This window comes from Nelumbo lutea, chromosome 6, assembly GCF_056320005.1.
Source record: "Nelumbo lutea isolate HS-2025 chromosome 6, American lotus-T2T, whole genome shotgun sequence".
In the NCBI taxonomy this organism is placed as follows: Eukaryota; Viridiplantae; Streptophyta; class Magnoliopsida; order Proteales; family Nelumbonaceae; genus Nelumbo; species Nelumbo lutea.
The window spans coordinates 2,098,527-2,126,169 of record NC_142689.1 but is presented as its reverse complement, the minus strand read 5'-3'; the positions used below and the strand labels follow the sequence as shown (position 1 = coordinate 2,126,169).

General features: G+C 39.1%; 1 protein-coding gene across 4 annotated transcripts; it reads left to right on the top strand.

Annotated features, from left to right (window-relative positions):
- The first annotated feature begins 55 nt into the window (after positions 1 to 55).
- On the top strand, positions 56 to 26,908 carry LOC148846782 (U-box domain-containing protein 52-like). Of its 4 annotated transcripts, none has more exons than XM_088949230.1 (10): positions 56 to 579; positions 1,035 to 1,188; positions 1,639 to 1,760; positions 3,179 to 3,300; positions 3,399 to 3,577; positions 3,713 to 3,755; positions 23,240 to 23,573; positions 24,927 to 24,995; positions 25,123 to 25,464; positions 26,043 to 26,908. In XM_088949230.1, the coding sequence occupies exons 1-10, from the start codon at positions 535 to 537 to the stop codon at positions 26,751 to 26,753; spliced, it is 2,121 nt and encodes a 706-aa protein (XP_088805356.1). In that variant the 5' UTR covers positions 56 to 534; the 3' UTR covers positions 26,754 to 26,908. The 4 variants fall into 4 exon arrangements, with proteins under 4 accessions (XP_088805356.1, XP_088805354.1, XP_088805357.1 ...); XM_088949228.1 differs by having other exon boundaries at positions 409 to 579; positions 3,381 to 3,577; XM_088949231.1 differs by lacking the exon at positions 56 to 579 and having other exon boundaries at positions 715 to 1,188.
- The last annotated feature ends 735 nt before the right edge of the window (positions 26,909 to 27,643 follow it).

Here is a 27,643-nt window from a genome sequence, read left to right as displayed (position 1 = left end):
GTGTCAACAACTGGTCTTCGTCATACTTAAATTCTCTCCGTTGTTGGATAAGTTCGTGTCCTCCTCTACAATGTTTCCTGCCGTCTTCTCTTCATATTCTCGTGCTGACAATCTTGGGTGTTGATCCTCTAGGCCAAAAACATAAAAAGAGAATAAAAGGCTCACAGTTTTTCCTTCTCACGGTTCATAACGGCACTAGTGAAGAAGCTACAGCTTTTCTCCGACAGAAACGTTTGACCTCCTGTTTCTCAATGGATCGCACAATCATTGTCCTAAACTCCTAATCCCCAAATGCTCTGCCATCCTGCTTCCCAACAATTTCAATGCCTCTTGAGCTTCGGGCTCGCCGGTGACTCCTGCATCCAACACCTCTAGCCCTGCCCATCACGAGTCGCGGTCGTTGCTGTGATTTAGTAATAGAGGAGAGAGAGAGAGAGAGAGAGAGAGAGAGAGAGGAGCGCCTTAAATGGCAGTGGTGGAGAAAGCGTAGGAAGAGAGTTTTCGGTCGGGAAAGAAACACGGAGATCGAGACTCATGTTAGGACACGAAAGACAGACGGCCCCATTCCAAAGGGAGGAGGTCATGGATATGCTAATTTGGGTTATCAATTTCTTTTTGATCGGTTATTAATAGGGTGTGTAGCATAACTGACCAGATTTCACGCCTAAAAAAGAAACAGAAAACGGAAGAAGTGCTAAATTCAGTGAACCAACGAACTTGTTCACATGACTTCTCTGCGTTTCCTGAGAATACCTGATCCAACAACCATCTCTTCTCACAAAACCCTAATTTCTGCTCCTCTTCTTTCTCTTATCAGACCAAGAAGGAGGAGGAGGAGGACCGATTTCTACAATTTGTTGCTCCTCTTCCTTCTCTTATCAGACCAAGAAGAAGAAGAAAGAGAGGAAGGAGGAGGAGAACCGAATTCTACAATTACAACGAATTGTAGAGTTCGGTTCGTCCTAAATTATCAACTTGGTTTGTCCTAAATCTAGGCTCTGAAAATGATGAGAAGTACTTGGCGTCGCAATCAGGATAATACTGAAGATCAGGGCCTGGTGGTCGTTGCAATTGACACGGACAAGGGCAGCCAGCACGCGCTAAGATGGGCGGCAGATCATTTAATATCCAAGGGGCAGATCTTCGTCCTCCTTCATGTTCGCAAGCCTCCTACAATTCCTACTACAAGTTAGCCCCAACTGGCATTTTTGTTATTGTTATTATTATTATTCTTGTTATCTAGTTACTGGTATAATGGAATCCATTTGCCCGGCCAATGTTTGTTAATTTGTTTTTAATGAAGTCAAATAATTGCTTCGTTTTTCCTGTTTTAGAAACCTCTCTGTTCTGTGTCAACTTGGGAGATCTGATTGTTTTCTCACGTTCCTACTATCTTATAAGTTCATTTAGGAAAATGAATCCAAGTTATATTCTGGGATGAGGTCTTGATGTGTCAGTGTTTTTTCATATGTTTTCATTTCTCTCGGTGCTGTAAAAACTTGATGATAAGTTACAAATTTCAGTTGCTTGTGGTTGTTCCTTGCATTTTAATAGGCTTCTGTTGATATTTAGATTCCAACTTGTTAAATATGCTTTCTGATTCTATCTAAGACATTGTTTTGGTTTTTTTTTGTGAAGCTGGGAAACAAGTTCCTCTCTCAGAAGTAAATGAAGAGGTTGCATCTACATTCCTTCAACAGTTTGACCTGCAGACAAAAGAAGTATTCCTTCCTTTCCAGTGTTACTGCAATAGAAGAGGGGTATGTATGTACCACCACTGACTTTGAACTTTTACAAAAAAAGATTTTGAACTCCTGTATGGTAGGCAACAAATCGTTAAAAACTGGGTACAGTTGCATTTTGCCAGAGGTAATAAATATCACTGGTTGGAATGTAATAGCCTGATTGCTCTTATTTTCTTTCAATAGGTACATGTTCTCGCAATTTATAGCAAGAGCAGGATCTCTGCTTCTTCACATCTTCTTCTGATGAAAAATGATATTGTTGAAACTCTTAGAGCAAATGATCTACAGCTGCTTTGAACTTGTGCTGGATTGTTTTCCTAGCATTAAAATATCAAATTTTCTGCATAAAGGGAGATCCACTCTCCTTTGGCTAATTTCATTTAATTATTTTAATCTGCAGACAATGAAAATCTGTAGATAGGAGCCACAATGGCATTATTATTGTATAAATAATTGAGCATATTATGAGAGGTTAAGTGGTAGCTTATTTATCATTGATAATCTTGCAAAAAGTTGAATTTTTTAGGGCATTTTAGAATGCTAAGTCAAAATTTTCATTAGAGATAAATATTATTTTGCATTAGTGACTAGCACTGTTTAAAAGATGCTTAAGTAAAACTAGAACTTTCTAATGTCTTTATGTGGAGTCCTTCATAAAGGTCTGAATTTTATGAACTTTTAATCTTGAAGTTCACTTCATATGGGCCTTTAAATTTTTTGAAAGAAGACAACTATGCTAGTACAGGCGGGTATTGACATTTAGCAGGTCACTTATTGAATGAGATTTACAGTAAAAGTACTTTTTTTTTTAATTTAATGTGAGCTTAATTACATGTAATTCTATTAGAACAACATAAAGTGGGAGATATGTTGAGCAAATGAGAAAGAATGGCCAACCTCCTAGTTATTTCTTGAATATAAAAGTTCTCCATATTGTGAAAAACAACACTTACTGTTTGATAACAGCTAAAATGGCTAGCTGAAAAGCTTATTGCTTTGTCTTTTAGTGAATAAGTTTTTAAGGAGTTTGTGGGTTCTTCAATGGCTGAAACTGAAGTTGGGTCGATCACTATATCCTTGCACATTTTATTATTTTTATTATTTTATCCACTAAAAGGCAAAGTGATATGTCATGCAGTTCAGCCACTTGAGCCCTTATCAAACTGCTCCTTATCCAAAATTTCAAACACATTTGTGTTGTACTCCTGGACACTTATCAGATTCCAATTCATATGTCCATTTCTTGCAACATTGCTCTAGACAACGCCCAAGAAGAACCTAAGTTATTAGAATTTCATTTAATTTTTTTCTATTATAAAAAAACTTCAGGGTTTCTTTCATCTGTACTCAGAATGGACTATCTACATAAGCAAATAAAGAAAAACTTTCCTCTCCCATCTCTAATTTGAGTTTTTTTCCTTCTGTTAATTCAGCTACAATGCAAGGAGGTCATCATAGATGACACAGATGTACCAAAAGCCATTGTCGATTATGTTGTGGAAGAATCTGTTGATAAACTTGTCCTTGGGGCAAGTTCAAGAAATGTCTTGACAAGGTACTAGTTGTTTTCTTTTGTTTAGTTTCATTGATCAAGTCTGCCATTGCCTCTCTATTCTCTATTTCTCTTCACATAAGTCTTAATTTATTTGGCAGTTTCTTTAAGGGTACAGATGTGTCTACTGCAGTCTCAAAAGCTGCTCCAGATTTCTGTTCTATATATATTATATCAAAGGGAAGGATATCTTCAGTTCGACCTGCTTCTCATCCTAATACTACGAAGAGACGGCCAGCTCGCAAATTTGAATCTTCTGGAAACTTTCAGTCTACTAAAAGTTTGTTACTTTTTTCCTGTTCTGTTTTTGGTTTTCCTCTTTTAGATTGATAAGAAAGTTGGCTTCACTTGTTGTCTAGTCATTTGTTTTCTGACATATCAGTTGGTGAAAGTGAAACTTGATTTTGATTTACAGGTGATCCAAATGCAGCATCTCTCCAAGTAAAAAGTGATGTCCAGTAAGTGACTATGGCATGTTATCTATAAATGTCTGATCAAAGATATATTTTGAGAACAAATTTGCAATATTTAAGAAAAAATACTGTAGTGGAGATGTGGGATTGAATCCCACCTTCATCGGGGGGGGAAGGGTATGCAGCTTGGGGGATGGGATTGTGTAGCCGCTTTGCCTGGCACATTATGGACATAAAGATGATGCATGGCCTAGGCTTTCAGTTGATGGCCTGGCATGGGCCTAGTGGTCACCAATTCCAGTGATGTAGGATAGAGTGATCCTACAATTCTAGAAGTAGTTGGTAGGTGTTAGAAACAAAGGAACTAATGCTAAAAGCTGTGATACCTGGATATCTGTATAAGGGTGCCATATCATGTCAGATGCTTCAATTGTTAGTGTAAATTCTGTATTTGATACAGCATCCAGTTGTCTTTTCCATATCTGGGTAACATAGGTCAAAACTAATAAAAGAATTGCAATAAGCAAAGAAAAGGAAGGATTAAGGTTTGTCTTGGGAAGGTGGGAGAAGGAAATTCAACAAGAGAGGGAAGGAGACTTACTTGGGAGGGTAGAAGGGGATGACTGTGGTGAAGCGGTGACTTCTAGAAGGATGGATTAGCAGATGATGTGAAAGAATTGATCAGACCTGCAAGTAGGAGAGGAACAAGCGGATAGAGAATAAAGAGAAGAGACGTCAATAAAGTTAGGGTTTGGGGAAGGAGAAACATAAACATAATCATGTAATTCAACAAAACATTCTATTCCACTCTATGGGCAAAGTGTGCACCATATTATATACACATAAAATTACAATTTTTCCATTTGAAACTTCAGTCTAAAGGAACTCTACTTCATAACCACAAAAATTGGTGTCCAGATTCCTTACCCACAGGGCACCACAGCCGCGCATTAGGAATATCTCCTCATGAATGAGAGGTGTTCCCACTGTGAGACTGTGGTGTCCTGTGGGTAGGAGATCTGGACTGCAAAAATTGAAAGATAATTCCAAAAGTAGTGGGACCTTTTAACACACATGGCTTTAGATCGACTTGGAAGAAAGGAAAGCTTCAAGGAAGGAGGACATTTGGAAACATTTTTCTCAAATTTAACAGGTAGTAGTAGTTTTTCTTTTTGAGCATATGCAAGTTGAGAAATTCAATCAAGTTTAGTCTACCAAAAAAAAAAAAAAAAGAAATCAAGTTGCATAGTCATGCCATTGTAGGGGACTACAAGGAATGAGGTAAATGGAGAAGGAATGTTTCAATGAAGGATGCCCACATTAAAGAAGGGGTATCATATTGAAATACTCTGAATAGAGAGATGTGGCTGGAGTGGGAAAGATGCTAGATTTAGTGTAAGGGGAAGAAGTATTTCCTTGAAATGGCAATTGGATCTGTAGAAATGAGGAAAAGTTTCTTGGGAAACTTCCTTATTGGATGATTCTTAAGGGAAAAATAAGTAGTGGGGATGAAGAGATGAGTCCTCAAGGTTTGATGACCATTAGATGGAGTCAATGTGAAAAAGCTTGTTGGTGACTTGTTCCTTTTCATACTCCCATCAAGGAAAACATTGGCAGAGGTTCTGAGGGATGGTCTATGGAAGATGCAAGGTATTCCTTAAGGAAATTGACCATGGAATGTGCAAAGTTTTTATTCCAAGGACCTACTATGAGTGATGATTTGGTAGCTGAGGTTTGTATTAGAGCTTTTTCCCCCATTGTTGATGTGGTACCAATAGTCATAAAGATGATCCCTTCTAACTTAGAGCTATGGTTTCACTCAATGACCAAAAAGCTGGATCCTAATCCAAACAAGCTAACAAATCTTTCTTTGTTGCCTTCAACAAGAAGCAAGAGACATGGCATGATACCAACAAAGTGATTCATTGTTGCCATTGATTGTGGATCTTGGCCTTCTTCCTTGTAAAGATTATGGAGGGAACTTTCAATGGAAGGCCTATTTGTTGGAGGGGCAAAGGTAGATTGAGATGTAGGATTGTTGGACCTACACTACAAAGTGGAACCTCCTTCGTAGAGACAAAATGAAAGAATACTTGGATGAGCAAAGGAAAGGCCTTAGTTAAAGTTCATCCAAACTGCTTCTATGTTAGGCTAGAGGGATAAGGTTTGGTAAATGGTTGGACTTCCTTAAAGCATGTCTGGTTGGTTTAGTGAACACTAGAGACTTATCAATGGAAGACATCCATTGTTGAGTGGTAAAGATAGGACATTCCTTTTGGGGTGTAAGTGAGGCTAAGTGGTGCAAATATCTAGTAATTGATTCCTTTTCATACTTCCATCCAAAATTGAGGCTCTTAGAATCTGGAAAATTGGGGCAAGAAACTCGTTTGATGGAATTCATTTGGAGTTATGGGATCCCAAATTTGGCAGTTGTCAACTGGGGAGAAAGGAACCCATTGAATATTGGGTAAAGTTATGGGTCTTTCCTTACACCTTTGGTTGGAGAGCCTGGTGAGAAAGATAGGGTGTCTTTGTGGAGATGGACAACTTGAACTTGGCGAAAAACATAGTGGAGTGGATCAGGGTGAAGACTTGATGCCCTGCCCCCCCCCCCCCCCCATCTGTGTTGGGGACAACATTTGGATGGCTTCTCTATGGCCAAAGTTAGGCCCAATGATGCTGAAAGGGGAAGACAATTGGGGTATGTGGTGGCTTTGGTGCTTAAAAGGAAGGCCATCAAATATGGCAAACATCTTGTTCAAGAAGAAAGTCCAAACACAAGGTTGCTAGCAAGTGGGATGCTAGAGGAGGTGGAGCTGATTGGAGAAGAGGAAGGCAATCCCTGCTCAATGCTCTCTAAAGTCCATGCATTAGAGGCGATGAGCAATGGAAAACTAGAGATTGATCTGGCCACTCAATCTTTGTGGTCTCTTAGGCTAACTTTGTTAGTGAATAGTTGAAAAACAGTCCTAGAAGTAGGGACTGTGTTTGAAACAAAGGAGACTAGCAAGAGAGATTAGAGAAGAAGAGAGAGCTGCGGCAAGGAGAGTTAGAGGATGAGTGTTTCGAACATAACCTTCCTCTAACTCTCTAATACACTTTTATTAAGTTAATCTTTTAGTAATTACAAGAGAGGTCCTTAGCTGGACAAGAAATTACAAAAAAAGGAACATAAAAGAGTATGGGCCCAGAATAAGGCCCATTACAGAGAAGAACATAGAGATAACATACAGTAACAGCTTATGGGCCATTCGGCCCATCTTCTCTACACTCCCCCTCAAGCTGAGCATAGATGTCAATCATGCCCAGCTTGCCAGTGTCATGATGAAGTCTTGCCTTGAAGATGCCTTTGGTGAGAAAGTCTGCCAATTGGCCTTCAGAGGTAACGAATGGAAGGCACACTTCTCTGGAGGAGAATCTTTCTTGGATAAAATGTCTATCAACTTCAATATGTTTGGTTCGATCATGTTGTACCGGGTTGTGAGCAATGTTGATGGCAGCCTGATTATCACAGTACAACATCATGGGTCTGTCATGATCAATCCCAAGTTCTTCCATTAAGGACCTTAGCCACAACAATTCCGAGACCCCATGTGCCATGGCCCTATACTCTGCTTCTACAGAAGATCTGGCCACAACAGATTGTTTCTTACTCCTCCAAGAGACAACATTACCAGCCACCAGACTGCAATATCCTGAAGTAGATCTTCTGTCATCCATATTTCTAGCCCAATCAGCATCAGTATAGGCTTCAAGTTTCAAGTGGTCATGCTTGGTAAATAGGATTCCTTTCCCTGGAGAGCCTTTCAGATAGCACAAAATCCGTTCTGCTGCTGCCATATGAGTATCTCTAGGAGCATGCATGAATTGGCTAATGCAACTGACAGCATACGCAATGTCTGGTCTAGTCATACACAGGTACAGGAGCTTCCCAAGAAGTCTCTGAAAACCCCTTTGTCTTCCAACAGAGTTCCATCTGTAGCTGAAAGTTTGTGACTCATCAATGGGAGTTGCAGTTGGTCTTGCACCCAGTTTTCCAGTTTCAGACAATAAATCAAGAACATATTTCCTTTGGGAAATAAGGATCCCATCCTTGGATCTGGCAACTTCTATGCCAAGGAAGTATCTCAACTCCCCCAGATCCTTAATATCAAATTCTGTACGGAGGAAAGACTTAAGAGCCAGAATGCCTGAGGCATCATCACCAGTCACTATAATGTCATCAACATACACAATGAGATACACTGCCAAGGATCTACTTCTCTTCACAAACAGAGTATGATCCGACTGTGTCTGAACATAGCCGAACTTAACAAGTGCAGCTCTAAATCTCTCAAACTAGGCTCTAGGAGATTGTTTGAGACCATAAAGAGATTTCTTCAATCTGCATACCTTTCCTTGCATATCTTTCCCATACATCCCTGGGGGAAGGCACATGTAGACTTCCTCATGTAAGTCACCATTCAGGAATGCATTCTTTACATCCAACTGATAGAGAGGCCAATCAAAGTGAGCTGCCAGAGATAAAAGAACCCTCACAGATGTCATCTTGGCAACAAGGGCAAAAGTCTCCAGGTAGTCAATCCCATATGTCTGTGTATACCCTTTTGCAACAAGTCTAGCCTTGTACCTCTCAATAGTTCCATCAGCCCTGTATTTAATGGTGAAAATCCACTTGCACCCAACCGGATCCTTCCCTTCAGGCACCCATTTCGGTTTCCATAGCATCTCTCCATTCTAGAATCCCAAGAGCTTCTGAGACAGACCTAGGAATGGGGTTAGAAGCAACAGAAGAGAGATAGGCAAAGTATGAAGGAGAAAGCAGGTCATAAGAAAGGTGTTTGGAAATGCAGTGTACAGTACATTTCCGCTTCCCTTTCCTAACAGCAATGGGGACATCAAGGTCTGGAAAAGATGATTCTAAAGGAGTTGAAGCAGTACCTGTTATCTCATTTGTGATTGGGAATGTATGAGCTTCATCTGTTGTAAGGAAAACCACTTGCTTATTCCTGGATCTCTGTCTTTGATACACTTTGGGATTATGGATGGGGCGAGGGGGTAAAGAAATAGGGTCCCCTGGACAAGAGGTATGAAGTGATTGATCCTCCTTTGACTCATTTGGTGAGGATACAGGTTTGTCAAGAGACTCAACTGGGACAGGAAGAGGAAGAGCAAAAACTTGTGACAGACTCTCCCCCTGTGGACAAAGTCCATCCTAAGAGGAACTATAAAAAGGAGAAAGTTCATTAAAGGTAACATCCATAGAGACATGTCGGGTGCCAGTCTTTGGATCAAAACAACAATAACCCTTTTGTGTGGGGGAGTAACCAAGGAAGATACATTTGTGGGCTTTCGGTTTAAACTTGTGTATTTGCACACTTGGAATGTGAACATGGCAGGTACAGCCAAACACACGAAGAGGAATTGGGAAGAGATCCTTGTCTGGATGAAGAAGACTGAAGGGGGATTTAAACCCTAGAACCTTGGAAGGCATACGGTTTATGAGATAGGTAGTAGTAAGTACAACATCACCCCAAAATCTTGTGGGAACATGTGAGGCAAACAAAAGGCTCCTTGCAACTTCAACAATATGTCTATTTTTCCTCTCAGCAACTCCATTTTGTTCAGGGGTTCTAACACAGGAGCTTTGATGAATAACCCCCATGTCCGAAAGATACAAGGATAAACTCTTCTCAAAGTACTCTTTTGCATTGTCAGATCTAAAAACCTTAATTCTGGTACCAAATTGAGTTAGAACAAGCTCATGAAATTGCCTCACAAGTCTTGGGACTTCATCCCGGGATTTCATTAAGTATATCCAGGTGAATCTAGAGAAGTCATCAATGAACAAGATAAAATATCTGTAACCCCCCATAGAGGATAAATGGTATGGCCCCCACACATCAGAGTGCACAATATGAAAAAGAAAAGAGGATCTTTTATTGCTCACAGGGTAATTTTTTCTACAATGCTTTGACAACTGACAGGACTCACAATTGAGACTGGACACACTGACTTCCTTAAACAGTTTTGGAAACAAATGGCTTAAAGCAGAAAAAGGTAAATGACCCAATTGACAATGACTCAACATAATTTGACTAACAGACTCTGAAAAGGTAGAACGAAAAGCAACATTCTTGGGATGATCACAGCATTGGCCAGGGGTGTCGAGCAAGTATATTCCATTCGCTTCATGGCCACTCCCAATCACCTTCTGAGACTTCAGGTCCTGAAACACATAGTGAGAAGGGAAAAAGGTTACACAACAATTCAATGATTTGGTCAGGCTACTTACAGATAACAAATTGGTATTTAATTTAGGCACATGAAGAGTGGAAGGTAAGAGTAAGGAGTCTGTAGCCTTGACAGTTCCCTTGCCGGAAATAGGGGCAAGAGAACCATCAGCTAAGGTGATTTTGTCACGGCCAGGAAGTAAGTCATATGAAACAAATAAAGTGGAAATGTTGGTCATATGATCAGAAGCACCTGAGTCTATGATCCAAGGGGTTTTGTGTTTACTTGAGGTGGATGCATGGTTAGCGGAAGCCCTTATACCTGAGTGAGCAAAGGCAATGGTGGCTGAACTTCCAGAAGGGATGGATGATGAAGATGCACCTTCAAGCTGACTGATCATCTTTCCAAACTTCTCATATTCAGCTTTCATGGCTGCCAACTGTGCACTGGTAGATTCAACCTCTGTATCTGTGCCTGTGGCTGCATGTGCACTTCCTGTCTTTCTACTATCATTCTTCTTTTGGAATCTGATGGGTACAAGATTGGGATGCAACTTCCAGCACTTGTCATTTGAATGTTTCGGTTTCTTACAATATTCACACACCACTTCTTTCCTTCCTGAGCCACTGTGAGCTTCTATAACCCCTTTGGGTTTAATTCCCATATTTGCAAAATGATCATTAATACCAACTCCTTGAACCTGCACTTGCCTTCTACTTTCTTCACTGCTGACCAGAGTATATGCTTGTGACAATGAAACATCTTCCTTGGACAAGATGTTTTGCTTTGTAATATTATATTCAGAATTCAGCCCTGTCAAGAACTCAAACACCCTATTCCGTTCAACCAATTTCCTGTATGGTTCAGCATCCTTAGGGGTATCCCAAGTCACGGCCTCTATCAAATCAATCTCTTGCCATATAGATTTTAAGATTGAGAAGTATGCTGCAAGTGACTTCTCCCCTTATCTTAGATTTTTCACATCACTTCTCAGTTTGTAAGATCTAGCAACATTCAACTTCTGGGAATAAGTCTCTGCAACACTATCCCAGATCTCTTTAGCCGAATTCATCCACAGATAATGTTGACTGATCTATGGCTGCATTGAGTTCACAAGCCACCCAATCACAGTGTAGTTTTCTTGTACCCATTTCTCATAAGATGGATCATCCTCTGAAGGAGCTTTCTTGCTCCCAGAAATAAAACCCCATTTTTCCTTGCTACAAATATGGATTTTCACTAATTGTGACCAAGCTAAGTAATTGGTCCCATCAAGCTTGACTGTAGTTACAGCTAGCATAGAATCGGTTGGGGTTCCCAACATCTGCCCATATTCAGCAGTATTCTTGTTTTCAAAGTTTGAGAAATCCATCATGCAAAGTTCGGTGATAATTCTTTTCTTTTCTGTTTCAGCCTCCAAAAGACACCCAACAACCTCCAAACACAAGATATTTATGATTCTAACAGTCGATGTCCCAAGAGGAAGGCAAAAGAAATACAGTCCTTGAGAGACCTTCTGTCGAACACTCAGTGTCCAATACTTGACAGCCCATTGTTTACTGTTTCATCCTTCAAAGTATAGGGTACTGTTTACTGTTTCAGCCTTCAAGAAGGGGCTGGAATGAAGATGAGACTAGTACCTCTTAGTTTTAACAGTCTCAGCAACTTCCCAACCCAATAATCAGCCGAATAGGACCTCCAAAAACAACCCAGAGATTTCTAGGTAGGAGCAGTCCAGCAACAGTGGCCGAATGGTGCAGTCTCAGTAGCAGTGATTCCAGGGGTATTTCGGCTACTTGACAGTCCAGAAAAGAGATAAAAAACAACCCAGAAATCTCTGGATTAAGTCAGACCAGAGGATAGCCGAATAGTAGCACTGTTTTCAAGGAAACTTCGGCCCTTTTTAACAATCCAGAACAGTGAAAAAATTAACCCAGAAACAACTGAGCCAAGACTTATAGTAAGAGAGTCTCTGGTTTGTACAATAAACCAGGCCGAACACTTGTCCTCTAGGATGACTTCGAAAAACCCTTTTCTCTGATTTTAAATCAGGCAAAGCAACTTGTTCTCTGATTCTTCCTGGCCATCGAACCCTTCTCCAAGTGTGTAGAAGCTTGGGAACCCTCCAATGACCTCCAAGAATCAGGCGGATGACTGTAAACTCTCAGCCCTAGAACCTCCTCACGTAGTTGGCTGGACTAGAACCACATGAGGGACACGCCAAGCAGTGGCCTACTCTGATACCAAGTTGAAAAACAGTCCTAGAAGTAGGGACTGTGTTTGAAACAAAGGAGACTAGCAAGAGAGATTAGAGAAGAAGAGAGAGTTGCGGCAAGGAGAGTTAGAGGATGAGTGTTTCGAACATAACCTCCCTCTAACTCTCTAATACACTTTTATTAAGTTAATATTTTAGTAATTACAAGAGAGGTCCTTAGTTGGACAAGAAATTACAAAAAAAATGAGCATAAAAGAGTATCGGCCCAGAATAAGGCCCATTATAGAGAAGAACATAGAGATAACATACAGTAACAGCCTATGGGCCATTCGGCCCATCTTCTCTACATGAATAAAACAGGGGACCTTGCTTTTTAAATAGTCCCTTGCAGCTATGCATTGAGAATATCTCCTCATGAATAAAAAAATACAAGTACAGAGATGTTCCCAATTCACGGCTGAAAAGGGCTGTAGGACGATATGAGGACAGTTTTGTGAGGACTGAATCCAAATTCAAGTAGGTGTTAAACCAGCTGGACAAATGGTGTAAAAAGAATCTTGTTTAGCCTTCTTTCACCTATAAGAGATGGTTCACTAGACACATCACTAAGCACTCCCAGTCAAAGGGTGGGCAGAGTAAATTCACATTTTGGCTCTCCTAAAAACCCATAGGATCAATCCACTATGGGCTCGCACTCTACCTCAAACTCAGTATTCCATTCAAGCCAAACAATTGAATTGTTGAGGTGCTATAGTTAGGGTGATCATTCTTGGCCCGACTCAGAAGCTATCTTGGCCCGCAATATATATATATATATATATATATATATATAATATTTATATTATAAAATATTATGTTATGTCCTATATGTAATAATTTATATATTTAATATTATAATATTATATCTATATTACATATGTATATTATAATAATATATAAAATAATAAAATATACAACATATGATATAATAATATATATTTCTCCATTGTGACTTGGGTGACTAGGGTTCAAATCTTGGAAACCTCTCTATATGTGTAGGGGTAAGGCTGCATACATCTGCCCCTCCTCACACCCCGCATTGGTGGGAGCCTCGTGCACTAGGTTGCCCCTTTTTTTATTTTATATATACATATATATATATATTTTTTTTATGTTTATACATATACAATACATTTTATTTTATTTAAAACTTTAATTTATATCATACATATTCATGAGTTAAGACATGGGTCAACTGAGATATGAGAGTTGTCCTCCTAAGTAAGGCTTTATATAGATGAAGGCAAAGCCTTCATTCAAATTCCTAAGCAATGTGGAACTTGAGACAACACTCATTAGTGAATGTAACACTTGAGTGTTGTCCCAAGTCTCACGTTTCTCTGGAATTAGAATGAAGGCCTTGCCTTCATCAGTTAAAGGATAGACAAGCCAAGACAAGCTAGGCCAAGCCTAGGAATTAGAATGAAGCCCACACCCTATTTTTTGTGTCATAGGCCCAAAGCCATGCTAAGCTTGGCCTAGTTTGGGCCCATGCAATAGTTTTTCATGTATTATACATCATATAACTTAAATAATTAAGTTTTATAAATAATTAAGTTTTCATTTTTTGATGTCATAGGCCCAATGCCCATCTCAGCCTGGCCTAGGCCCATACAGGAAGGCTAATCCTCTTGATGAGGAAATGCCTCCTTGGGTGTTGTTGAAAGTTTGTCTTTTGGGAATTTCTCATTTTCCATCTAGGGTATGAAGGGAGAAATGGTAGAACTCTTTATAGAGATTGAGAATAGATTTTTAGAAGAAAAGCGAAGAAAATGAAGGAGAGTTGATTGAGAACTATTTTGGTTGGCTTGGGGGCTTAATGATAGGGTGGATGACTCTAACAATCGGATCACAAGGAGTAGGAGACAAAAATCTTGACTTACTAGTCCCCATGACAAATATGAAAGTAATCTCCTGGAATGTTAGAGGCCTTAACTTGGGAAGGAGGATGCTAATCTGCTAACTTTTTAATAAATGGTAATAGGATGTTCTTTGCATGCATAAAACTAGACTACAATAGGTGGAAACTTCTTTGGTTAGAAGTATGTGGGGTCAGAGGGGGTCAAAGGCAGTGTGATTGGGAGTTTTTTACCAACCACTAGAACGGCAGGTGGAATTTTGGTGATTCGGAACTGTGACACCATAGAAGTATTTGATAAATGCAGCAGGACCCAGGTCTTGGGAGGAATTGGAGGGTATTAGAGAAGGTGAACTCTCAACCCCTTGGTGCATGGGAGGGGACTCCAATACAATCAGATTCACCCTTGAAAAAAATGGGTTGGTAAGAAGAGACAAAGTATGAGGGAGTCTGCAAATTTTGTTCAGAGGTGGAGTGTGATGTATTTGTTTCTCTTTGGTGCCAATTTCACATGGACAAACAACCAAGCAGCTCTTGCATTGGTAAAACTTGACAAGTTTCTAATCTCCCCTGAATGGGATGACAGTTTTCTGGATCTGTCTCAATTCACTCTCTCTAAACCCCTCTCAGACCACATGTCACTCCATTTAGATAGTAGAGGTATCACCACTATAGCTTATGGGCCTTTCAGATTTGAACACAATGTGGCTAAAGAAAGAAGGCTTTATAGATTTGTTGCAGGAATAGTGGACGGAAATGAGCTTTACAGGGTCATCTAGTCACATTTTCCATTTGAAATTAAGAGAGCTGAAGCCAAAAATAAGACTTGGCCTAAAGAAGTCTTGATATTAAAAAAGTAGAATACTTGTAGCAGATTATTGATCTTGACAACGAGGAAGAGTGAGGTATGTGGAGTGAAGAAAATAGGAAAAGAGGATACAACCCAAGACGAACTTTGACAAGCTTTCAATTCAAGAGGAGGTGAAAAAGAGGCAATGGTCTATGAGTCTCTGGTTAAAAGAAGGAGATAATTATACTGCCTTATTTCACAAAATGGCCAGTGCTAGAAGGTGGGTGAAAAGTATTAAGATGTTGAATGTGAATGAGGAGGTTTTTGAGGATGAGGGAAGAATCAAGGGGGCCATTGCAGATTACTACACAAGCCTTTATAAGGTTCATAGGAAAAGAAGACTAAGACTGGATGGTTTGGACATCAACAGAATCTCTGATGAAGAAGCAGCTGACCTGGAAAAGCCATTTACATAGGAGGAAGTTAGGGATGCCATCTTTCAAATAGAGGGGGATAAGTCTCTAGGCCTAGATGGTTTTACAATGAAAATTTATTAGTTGGGGTGGAACTTTATCAAACAAGACCTGATGAAAGTTTTTGAAGCATTCCATTGCCAAGGCTGCCCTTGAAAGGTATTTTGAATTCAACCTTGATCACTTTGATGCCAAAAAAAAGGCACCTTTGAGCTAAAAAATGTTATACCTATCAGCTTGTTGGGAAGTGTTTACAAAATCACCGCAGAAGTATTAGTTGCAAGACTGAAGAAAGTGATGAGTCAGATTATCTCACCATCCCAAGGAGCATCTACAGAAGGGACACAAACACTAGTCAGAGTCCTTATTGCAAATGAACTGATTGGCTTGAGGAAAAGGCTGGGTAGAGAAAGAATAGTTTTCAAGGTGACCTCAAAAAGGCTTTTGATCATGTTAATTGGAGATTCCGTGATTAAATGTTGAGTAGAATGAATTTCAAATCCAAATAGAGGAGCTGGATCAAGGTATGTGTTACCACACCTACCTTTTATATCCCTTTTAATGGACTCCTATGAGAAATTTAAAAATTCAAGGGGTATAAGACAAGGGAACCCACTGTCTCCATTTTTATTTAGTATTGTAATGGAAGCATTGAGTAAACTCACTTAAAGGGCAGTAGAAGGCGATTTCATTCAAGGTTTTAATGCTGGTGCTGGCACGAAGCAGGCTCCATTACTTCAATTTGCAGACAATACCATTTTTTTCTGTGATGTTTCAGCTGATCAATTGATTTATCTGGGTTACATACTAAGTGAAGTTTAAGCTACATCAGGCCTCAAAATTAATCTATCTAAGAGTGAAATAATGCTGCCAGGGGGAGGAAATATAGCTAATCAGTTTGCTGATATTTTGGGCTGCAAAATAAGGAAGCTATCCACCACTTACCTTGGTTTACCACTTGGTGCAAAAAGTAACTCTAAGAGAATATGGGATGCAGTCATTGAAATGTTTGACAAGAAGTTGGCCATTTGGAAATCAAAATATTTATCAAAGGGTGGTAAACTTACATTTTTAAAAAGTATTTTGTCTTCACTCCCTATTACTTGTCTTTATTTCAAATCCCTGCTGGTGTTGTGAAGTAATTAGAGAAGAAATTGAGGACTTTCCTATGGGCTGGTTGAAGGAACAGTTTTAAATTCCACTTGGTAAACTGGAATGCTTTGTGTCAACCAAGGAAATATGGCGGTCTTGGCATCTGAAATGTCAGAAAAACTAACAAGTCTCTCCTTGGTAGATGGTGCAAGATATTTAGCAAGGAAAGTGGAAGCCTATGGAGAAGGGTCATAGCAGGTAAATATGGACTCACAAGTCTTGGGTGAGACTCAGTAGGGGTGGTAAATGGGTGGGGTGGGTTGGGTTGGGTTGGGTAAGGGTAGAATACCAATCCACCCATATTGACCCACCAACCCACCATGACCCATCACCTATCCTTGTTTATGGGTTACAACCCACCCTGACCCTAATGGGTCATTCGACCCATCTTGACCCATAGTATGGGTGGATATTTAAGCGGGTGGGTTGGGTGGGTCAGATGAGTTGGGGTCAACACTGCCACCCCTAGGACTCAGTGCCTGATATTTTCCCAAGGGGGTGTGCAATTTGAAGTAGTATTCTAGAAGTTCTTCCTGATTTTTTGAAAGGAATTAGTTACAAGATAGGGAAAGGCAACAAGATAAGATTCTGGGATGATAAATGGTGTAGGGATTTTACTTTGAGATAAAGATTCCCTTCACTCTTTGATATGGCCCAAAATAAGGATGTTGTTGAGGAGTGTTTTGACCATACATGATGGAGTAATCAGGGGCCCTACCTTTAGAAGAAATTTCAATGACTGGGAATTTAGCCTGCTGCTTAGTTGTTAAGCCTCATTCAAGCATAAAGTCTAACATCCAAATAGATTATGAAAGAATTTGGTCTTGGGAGAAATTAGGCAAGTTTTCAGTTCAGCCCTTTTATGGGAATCTTTTACTCAATCAAGAAAATGCTTTTCCTTGAGCCAGCATTTGGTGCTCCTACATCCCATCAAAAATAGCCTTCTTGGTATGGACTGCAGGTCTTGAAAGATGATTAACTACAAACCAAATGATAAGAAGAGAAGGATGCTTTTGCCTAGAAGTCTCTGCTCTTTATGTAATGAATCCTGGAGTCCTCAAATTATCTCTTTGTCCATTGCAACTTTTCCCATCAGCTGTGGAGAATGGCATCGTCCTATTTTGGTATTCACTTCTGCTTGCCCGAGTCAGTTTTACAGCTTCTTAAAGGATGGATAACTAAGGATCTGAACAATAGGATAAAATTATTACAGAATTCTTTCCTAGATGCCATCATTTGGACAATCTGGAAGGAAAGAAATCATCATATATTTGATAATTATCAGTGGAAAAAAGTAGAAAAATAATGAAGAGAGAAGAGAGAAAGGAGAGAAGAGAAAGAGACAGAGAGAGAGAGAGAGAAGAGAAGGATTTGAGTCCAAAAAAGTGTTTTGGTGATGCCGGTTCTATTATTATACATAGGGCAACATAATAAAAGGGTAAAAAGACACATGCTACATAAAATATTAACAGTTTTAATACACCCCCTCAACTTGGGCCATAGATGTCAATCATGCCAACTTGTCACACAAGCCATTGTGCTGCAAGTGATAAAGGCCCTTAGTGAAGATATCTACAAGTTGTTCATATGAGCTAATATAGGGAGTGCACACTTATCCACTTACAAGTTTCTCTCTAATAAAATGCTTGTCTACTTCAATGTGTTTTGTCCTATCATGGAGAACTAGGTTGGTTGCAATATTGATGGCAGCCATTTTGTCACAATAGAGTGACATGAAACTCTTAACTGCAAAACCCAATTCACCTAATAGGTTCTTTATCTACATAATTTCAGAAACTCCATGGGACATAGCTCTGTACTCTGCTTCTACACTGGACTTAGCCACCATACTTTGTTTTTTACTTCTCCAGGTGACTAAGTTACCTCCCACAAAAGTACAATATCCACCGGTAGATTTTTTGTCATTTACTGCCCCTACCCAGTCAACATGTGTACACTTCAAACTTTCAAATGCCCATGCTTCTAGAATAACAAACCAGCCCCTAGAAACTTCTTGAGGTATCTAAGAATCCTCTCAATAGCCTCAAAATGTGTGGTCTTGGGGTTATGCATAAACTAAATGAGGACAACCCCAACGTAAGCATTGCTAAGTTTGGTCATGGACAGATATAAAAGTCTCTCTATGAATCTTTGGTACTACTTCACATCTTTTATAGCCTCCCCCTGATTGTCACCCAACCGATGATTAGGATCAATAGGTGAATCAATTGGCTTCAATCCTAACTTGCCCGTGTCTTCTAATAGATCTAGGACATATTTCCTTTGAGAAATAAAGAATTCCTTTTGTGAGCGGGCAACTTCAATCCCAAGGAAATAGTGTAAGGGACCTAAATCTTTCACCTTGAACTAAATGGCTAAGGACTCCTTCAACTTCTATATTTCAGTTTTCGAATCATTTATGACCACTAGGTCGTCAACATACACTATCAGCGCTGCAAATTTTCCTTCACCTTTCTTTACAAACAATGTATGGTCAAACTAGCATTGTTTAAACCCCATCTGCTATATGACCAAATTAAACCTACTAGACTAGGTCCGTGATGACTGCTTCAACCCATATAAAGAGGCCGGGTCATGTATACCTCATCCTCTAAATCACCATTCGAGAAAGCATTCTTGATGTCCAATGGGTGAAGATCCTAGTCGAAATTAGTTTTCTGTGAAAGGACTCTAATAGAGTTCATCTTGGCTACAAGGGCAAAGGTCTCTGCATAGTCCACTCCATACACCTGTGTGAACCCTTTTTCCACCAATCTGGATTTGTATCTTTCCATCATACCATCATCCTTGTGCTTCACTATGAACACCCACTTACATCCCATTGGTTCTTTTCCTTTAAGAAGATCTACTAACTCCCAAGTGCCATTATTCTGTAAGGCATTAATTTCTTCCTTCATTGCATCTATCCATTTAAGTATGGATAAAGCTTTTGCAACATTCTTAGGAATAGGAACACTGCCAATGGAGATAAAAAAGCACGAAATGAAGGTGAAACATGATCATAGGAAATGAAGTGAGAGATAGGATGATTAATAGTACAAGATCTAACACTGTTTCTATTAGCAATAAGAATATCTAGATCATCAATAGCAGAAGAATCTATCTCAATAGGACCAAGCATATTAATAGAAACAAGAGTACTTGGCTGAGAAGAATTTTCCTCTAGAGAGTCTGACGGTGTTGGTAGCATAGCTACAGATTGCTCCATGGCTCTTAAACTTTGCTAGTCCTTATGGTGGCAAAGGAAAACACGGAATGGAGGAGGATCAAGAAGAGGAGAAAGTTGAACCTGAACATGGTTCTCCTCATCCCTACTCTTCCCTTGAGGAGAAACAAGGAAGAAGGGTTCACTCTCGAAGAAGGACACATCAATGGAGACAGTACTTATGTGAAACAGACCAAAGCATGAGTGTCAAGCTTACCATGAGTAGGAGCCAAGTCATGAACAAAGCAAAAACACCCAAAGACATATATAGGAATAGAGAACAAAGGGGCCTTGGGAAACAAAAGTTGATGTGGGGCCTTGTACTCTAAAAACCGAGATGACATATAGTTGATGATATATGCAGTAGACATAACAACATCCATCCAGAAACATTTGGTAACATGCATATGTAATAATAGTCCATGAGCAACCTTAATAAGATGATGATTTTTTTTTCTTTCTATAACACCATTTTGTTGAGGTGTTTTAGCACAGGAACTTAGGTGAAGAGACCCATGCAAAGCAAAGAACTCTGTGAGATCACTATGAAAATACTCCTTTGTGGGGATTAGAACTGGAGGGACGTTCCTAAGATATAGTGGGGCAAGTCTCTTGAAAGCCCATATTTGCTGTTATACTTCTTTTGACTTTGCCAAACTGGTTTCTTAGTCTGGTTAGATGCTGATTTTACTTAACTCTTGAGCTCAATTAGGCTTTCCATGAAGATCCCAACATGTCCTTTTAGTGTCCTTGGACTGTTGGCAATGAGTACACCAAAGTTTATCCTTATCATCCACCCTCATTTGGAAGTCGCCCTTCTTAAAAGAACTCCCACCATTTTCATTTGTACCCCCTCTGACTGCCAAGGCAACTGGCTCCCCATCTAAACAATTCATCACATTTCTTCTACTCTTTTTAGATTGTACTAAGGCATAAATCTCCTTGATTGAAGGGAGATCCTTACTTCCAAAAATTTGCACCCTGATAGACTTATACATAGGACTCAGCCCCAAGAGAAAAGCAAATATTTACTGCTGGGAGACAAGAGACTTCTAGTCTTTTGCATCTCCATTACATTTCCAATCCACACTTTGATAATGATGCAACTCCTTCCAAATTGATGTCAAATTTGAGTAATATATTGAAAGACTCCTCTCCCCCTGCTTACAAGTGGACAATTCAGCTTGCAATTGATATATCTTTGCATAATTTCTCTGCTCCGAATAGGTAGATTTGTCCGTTCCCATATTTCATAAGTTGTTTCAACCCACATGAAGGCCCTTCTCACTTGTTGCAGCATAGAAACTAAGAGCCACGACATTACCATACTATTCTCTTGATCTCATTTATCATGTTCAGCATTTCCAACTTTGGCTCCTTCTCTTTACCATTGATATAACCTACCTTCCCTCTTGCAGTAATGTAGAACTTAATTCCCTTAGACCACTTGAGGTATTTAAGTTCATCAAGGGGAATTACAGTCATAGGGAAATCCCCCCACTCAGACTATTTGGACTTGTGGAAACACCAGAAGATGCATACTCTTCAGAGGACATGATCAAATTCACTGTTCATCTCTAAATACAACTGATGGAAGCACACAACAATCACTTCTAACACAGGTCAGCCCTTGGGGAACACTAGAACTGCAGTCCACATAAACTACTCTACAGTCTGGACACACACAGCACTATTTGCCCCCAGAAAACAGGTTCCAAGCTTGTTTTCAAGTCTAAAAAAGATCCAACAGCCACAGTCCACCACAATCCTAGGCCACTTAATCACCACAACCACCTGGAGACAATACAACTAGTGCTGTCACATTAAAAGCAGGCCATTCGTGACCTAGAGGAAACTCATATTCAGTCACAAGGATCACACAATCCACAAACAGGGGTTAAAAAACCACTGAACCTTCTCACAGAATTCAGCCACCTTAGTTTTATAGATTTTCTTGGTACATGACCAAGAGGAAGAGAGAGAAAAAAGAAATTTCTTCTGAATCAGTCGTAGGTATATTTCTTGAACCCAATCTGGGGAAGACAGCAAGAAAAAGAAGAGGAAAATTGATCGATCTGTTCTCAGACCTAGTATTTGCACTCTGATACCATATTATCAGTGGAAAAAAGTAAAAAAGAATGGAGAGAGAAGAGAGAAAGGAGAGAAGAGAGAGAGAGAGGAGAAGAGAAGGATTGGAGTCTAAAAAAGTGTTCTGGCGGCACCAGTTCTATTACTATATATAGGGTGACATAATAAAAAAGGTAAAAAGGCATTAGTGCCCCTGCGGCACATACTACATAAAATATTAACAGTTCTAACAGATAACAAGTATTCTGACTTAGAGAGGAAGTTAAGAGTAATCTTATAGGTTTTTTTTATTATTGGTTGGGTGTATAAAGAATATTTTAGGGTGTCCAACTTGGTTCTTTTTTGCAAGACCTTTCTTTGGATGATTTCTATGTTTTTTTTTTTTCTGTACATTCCCAATGTACAGGTTCTCATTGTACATGGGATGATGTACTCTCTTTTTCCATTCTTTATCACTACAAAACAATACTTTTACCTTCTTAAAAGAACAATCTATTTGGTGGGTTCATAGAAGCTGACAATTCTATTGTAGAGGTTTGCACTGTAGCAGGGCATGATAAACAGGTTGTGGGTGCACTGTATAGAAGTCACAGAGGTTTTCGTCCCCATATCCGTGTCCATGTATGTATCTGTGTCTGGGCATAATAGACAGGGTATGTAAAGGCATGGTTGATCTAGACAGTCCCTTGTCCAATTGACCACATGATTCCTCCGCATGGCAGAAACTAGTGAACTATGTACAGATGAATCCTAGATGATCTACTCATCAGAAAAAAAAAAAAAAAGAATCCTAATTGATCAGATTTAAGTTATATTTGCCAAACTGGAGGTTAATCATGTTTGGTGTTTCTGGTTCCTATCCATTTATAAATGTATATAAGTATTTAGTATTAGGTAGAATTTGGGTAATGGCATAATCCATTCGCATATCTTGATTGGCAATAACCTAGAAGTGAATTTGAGCTTCAAAAGCAGTCAAGGTACCAGCTATTGTTACAATTATTGAACTACTTCACTTTCTCATCCATGCTTTTTCTTTAATATTCTTACAAGTAATTATGAAGCAAATAAACAACTTTAAGAACAATAGAAGCAAAATAGGAGGACATCATCTTACCCTTGCATATCATGTGGCATAAATTTGGCATTTGGAAAACCTGCTCTCCAATTGGCACACCTAAGATATCTGCCAGAACAAAATTTGAACTCTACCCTTTTGGATTCAATTGTTGGCTTTAGAAGTTCCCTTGATGGGTGCTAAATACCAACCATGGATATGCTTGTCTGCTATATATAAATGGAGTTTACCATTTTCTGATCTTATTGAAATCCCCAATCAGCCAATCTTACAAAGAAAAAATTTTCTCATTTTTTCTCTCTCGTAGGGCTTTATTATGCTCTCTTCCTAGTTTAGAGCCATTATCTGATATCATGTTTCTGTTGGTGAGAAACAGAAGAATTGAACAAGGTCAAGAAGGGGAGTTTTCTACAAGAAGTTATGATGGCAACATGCATAAAAGGATTAATCCAGAATTTTTATATCCAAGTACAGCTTCATGTCCAAACCCAGGTAGGACTGGCATTGATCAACATCTTAATTACTACCAACGAGATTATGTAGATGTTGGGGTTCAGAAGTCACATTTCTCAAATCTGCACCAAGATCCCAATGCACATATTAGAAGCCTCGATTTGAGTACATTTAGAAAGCAGAAATTGTCTGGAGGATTGAATTTGAACGAACTTTCACACCAGAGTACTGAATCTTATTGCTCTGCAGAATCACTGGTATGCTTCTGACCTACCTACTTCCTGCTTTAGGGCCTATTTGTACCATTTTTTATCATTGCTTGTTAGTATCAATTTTGGAAGACAATACATCCTCTATGGATATGTTATATATGGTGAGATTAAAATGTCAACATATTTCTTAATATTTCCATTTCTATGGGTACCAACACAAAATATTACTGGAATCAACATATTCCCCAATGAAAATTAGTGGCATTATGTACATGGTGGTATAATAACATGATGAGTTGGCAATAGTATTCTAGATACGTGGAACAATAGTATTATCACCTGCCTAATGGAGATGATGACCACTTTGATCTAGCTAAAATTTCTTTTTGAATGTGACAATAATATCAATTTTTGATTGTATAATAGATTATTTGGCTGATCTATTAGAATTATTTGTATATTCTATGAGTTTAAATTTTGCTTGAACTTTATTATGTAGTTGAAACTTTCAAAGTCCACAGGACAACTTTGCAGTGTATTGTTTTGTCTATTAACCTTAGTTTCTTGGCTTGTTTGATGGTTTGGAATAAGATAATAATCTAAAAAGGTGTTTTTATTGCTTCTTTTATTGTTTCATAAAATATCATTGTGTATTTTTTTTTTCACATTTCACAATGCTTCTACCATGTTTACAATATCTACAATATTTTCATACAACATTTTTAACATTTCCAACATGTTTTCTATATTTGGATGACTGATATTTTCCACTGACAATGACATTTTAAACCTTGTGTGTTTTATTTCTTAATAGTTTCTTTATGCGTAAGTTTTCATATTTTGTCTTTGTAACTTTCTAACAAGCAGCAATTTATGCATTTCCCTTCACTTCAGTGCTATGCAGACATGTGACAGCAATGCCCACTTTTTTCCTACTACTATTTTTTAAATGGTCCCATCATGTATTTAGTGCACAAAAGTTTAAGTTGATAAATGAAGTCATGCTTTCTGGATCCCCCCGTTGATAAATTAGCACTTTTATTCAGATAAAAGACTAGGGATTTCTTTATTAGTATTGGAAAATTCTTAGCTTGTGACCAATTAGTGAATTTAAGCCTTTAACCCTTTGGTGATTGCCCCAAGAAAATGGGAAAAAGGAAACTTATTATTATTGCTGAACTTTTTTTTTTTTGTTTTTTGAAAATTTGGGGTTTCTAAATTTAGCATCAAAAGTTTTTCTCACACATGTAGAACTCTACAGCATATCTTACTATGACTCCAATCTGTGTTTGTGTGGTCTTTGTAACCTATGAATCTGGAAGTTAGAACCCTGCCAACAGTTTTCTTAGTCTCATATTCACCAGGGAGTCATTGGACTCTTGCTTTTTGCAATCACAGGAAGGAGAGGAAGCGGAATTAGGTAGACTGAAGCATGAATTTCATCCAATGATGGGTGTGCATAACAAGGCAGGCACTAATGACTTCTGCTAAGATTTTTTTTATTTCTTTTGTATGGAATTTCTTTTTATCCCCTGTAATACATTAAAGGCTTTACCTTTTCCTTCTGTGTTTCATTTGTCATTATGGTGTACAGGCTAAAGATCTTGACTCATGGATGGCTGGGAAGAAAGGGATAGGAGAAAACTTTGCAGAGGAAATGGCAGGAAATGAGAAAGAGAGATTTAAATTAGCACAGCGAGAAGATCAAGCTGCCCAAATGGAGAAGATGAAAGTCTGTGATGCTTCTCCAGATTTTCAGTATAAGAGATATACTATTGTGGAAATTCAGAAGGCCACAAATAATTTCTCAGATAATCTCAAGATTGGTGAAGGTGGATATGGACCCGTTTTCAAATCTACTCTCGATCACACTCTTGTTGCTATCAAGATTCTAAGGTCTGATGCTGATCAAGGAATGAAACAATTTCAGCAGGAGGTATTATTTCTGTCTCTCAATATAAGTCTTTTTTCTTGCTATCCAGTGCCATTTCCTATTACTATCCACTGCGAGGGGTGGGTGTGCTCTATATTCATACAATTTAGAACCTGGCATTTGCCTTGGTGCAAAGATATGCCTTTCAGCCTGTTCCAAAATCTAAAATTTTTATTTATTCAGGCAAATAACCATAAGCTTGAATTGCCACCATTTTTTTTATTTGACACCATATTGGTTTCTATGTAATGCTTGGCGGTTCTAACTATAACGGCCACATACATGTTGAACTCATTTCCAAACTTATAACTTGACTGGATGCCAAGTATAGGGCCAGTTGAGTGGATGATTGCCATAAATTCGGTTCTTCATTGATCTGACTGGATGCCTAGATTAGGTTCAGTTGAGTGAAAGCTTGACATAGTTTCTTCATTGATCTGCCTGAGTTTAACTCTATATTTAAAAGTTGAATTTCCAAGTTGAAATGGATTCTTATTTATTGCCTTATATATAGTATTTTTAACTTTACTACTTCCCTACTTTACTGCCATTACCATGATGACGTTATGCAACTTGTCTAGGTGGAAGTTTTGAGCTGCATCCGCCACCCAAATATGGTCATGCTTCTGGGTGCCTGCCCTGAATATGGATGCCTTATATATGAATATATGGCTAATGGCAGCCTAGAAGATCGACTCTTCTGCAGGAACAACACTCCCCCTCTCTCCTGGCAGTTACGCTTTAAGATTGCTGCAGATATTGCAACAGGACTACTCTACCTACACCAGATGAAGCCAGAACCTTTAGTTCATCGTGACCTCAAGCCGGCGAACATCCTTCTCGACACCAATTTCAATAGCAAAATTGCTGATGTTGGCCTGGCACGCCTTTTACCGCCTTCTGTTGCTGAAGCTATAACCCAATATCGCATGACGGCTGCTGCTGGGACCTTCTGTTACATTGATCCTGAGTATCAGAAGACTGGATTGCTGGGAATGAAGTCTGACGTCTATGCCCTTGGCATCATCCTTTTGCAGCTCATCACTGCACAGCCTCCAATGGGACTTGCTTATAACATGGAGGAAGCAATGGACGCTGGTGAGCTGGAGGAGATGTTGGACCCTAGGGTAAATGACTGGCCGATGAAGGAGACTGTTGAGTTTGCAAAACTTGCGCTGAAGTGTTGTGAGCTTCGGCGGAAGGACCGACCCGACTTAGGTAATGTAGTTCTGCCAGTGCTGAACCAACTGAGGGATTTCGCCTGTCAGTCACTACCAAATTTGTTTCTCTGAATGAGCACAGTTACACAAATTGTTAAAGGTTAGGAAGATGTCGGTTTTTTTATTTTTTTCTGGGTTCTTTTTTACTAACTTGAATAAGTGCTGTAAGGATAATGGGCTACCAGTGTGCTACATCCACCTCCTACAGGCATGGTTTTTTTCTCCAATTTTTTTGATAAAAAGGATTGCAAACAAGAACAAAGAATAGGCAGAAAAGGAAAAACAGAACAGCAAACCAAAGAATATAAAACAAACCAGCAACCCACTATCAACCCCAAAACCTAATAAAACAGAATCAGTCTCCAACAGAGGAACCAGCCAAATTGGAGGAGAAAACCAGGAAACAACTAACCCCGCCGAGCCTTTTGAAGCTAGACAGTGAGCTACTGAAACACAATCCCTCTTGACAAAGCAAAACTTCAGAATGATACCATCCAAACTAAGAATCGGATAATAGAGGATAGCAGGCTGACAGTCAAAAGGTTTAGAGGCAAGAGCTTGAATCAAAGAAAGAGAGTCATTTCAGACTATCAGGCCCGAAATGCCAAGATTCTTTGCAGCATAGCAACAGGTTCTAATGACAAAATCTTCAGCATATTCAGCTAATATCACCTCACATGAGCCACAACTAGCTTGCAAAAAAGAGCCACGCATCCTGAATTACGAAACCAAAAACACTGCCTAGACATTTGGGATATGTTTGGATTAAAGGAAAAAGTAGGGAAAGGAAGGGAAAGGTAGATGAACCTTTACAAACATTGTATGGATTTTCCTACATTTTTTTTCCTTTTTTTACTTTTTCTTTCAAACCAAACACAATCTTAGAAAAACTACCATCTGTTCTAGTTACAAAAACCTGGTTTTGGACCACTCCAACCAAAAGAAGCATTACTTGGCCTTCT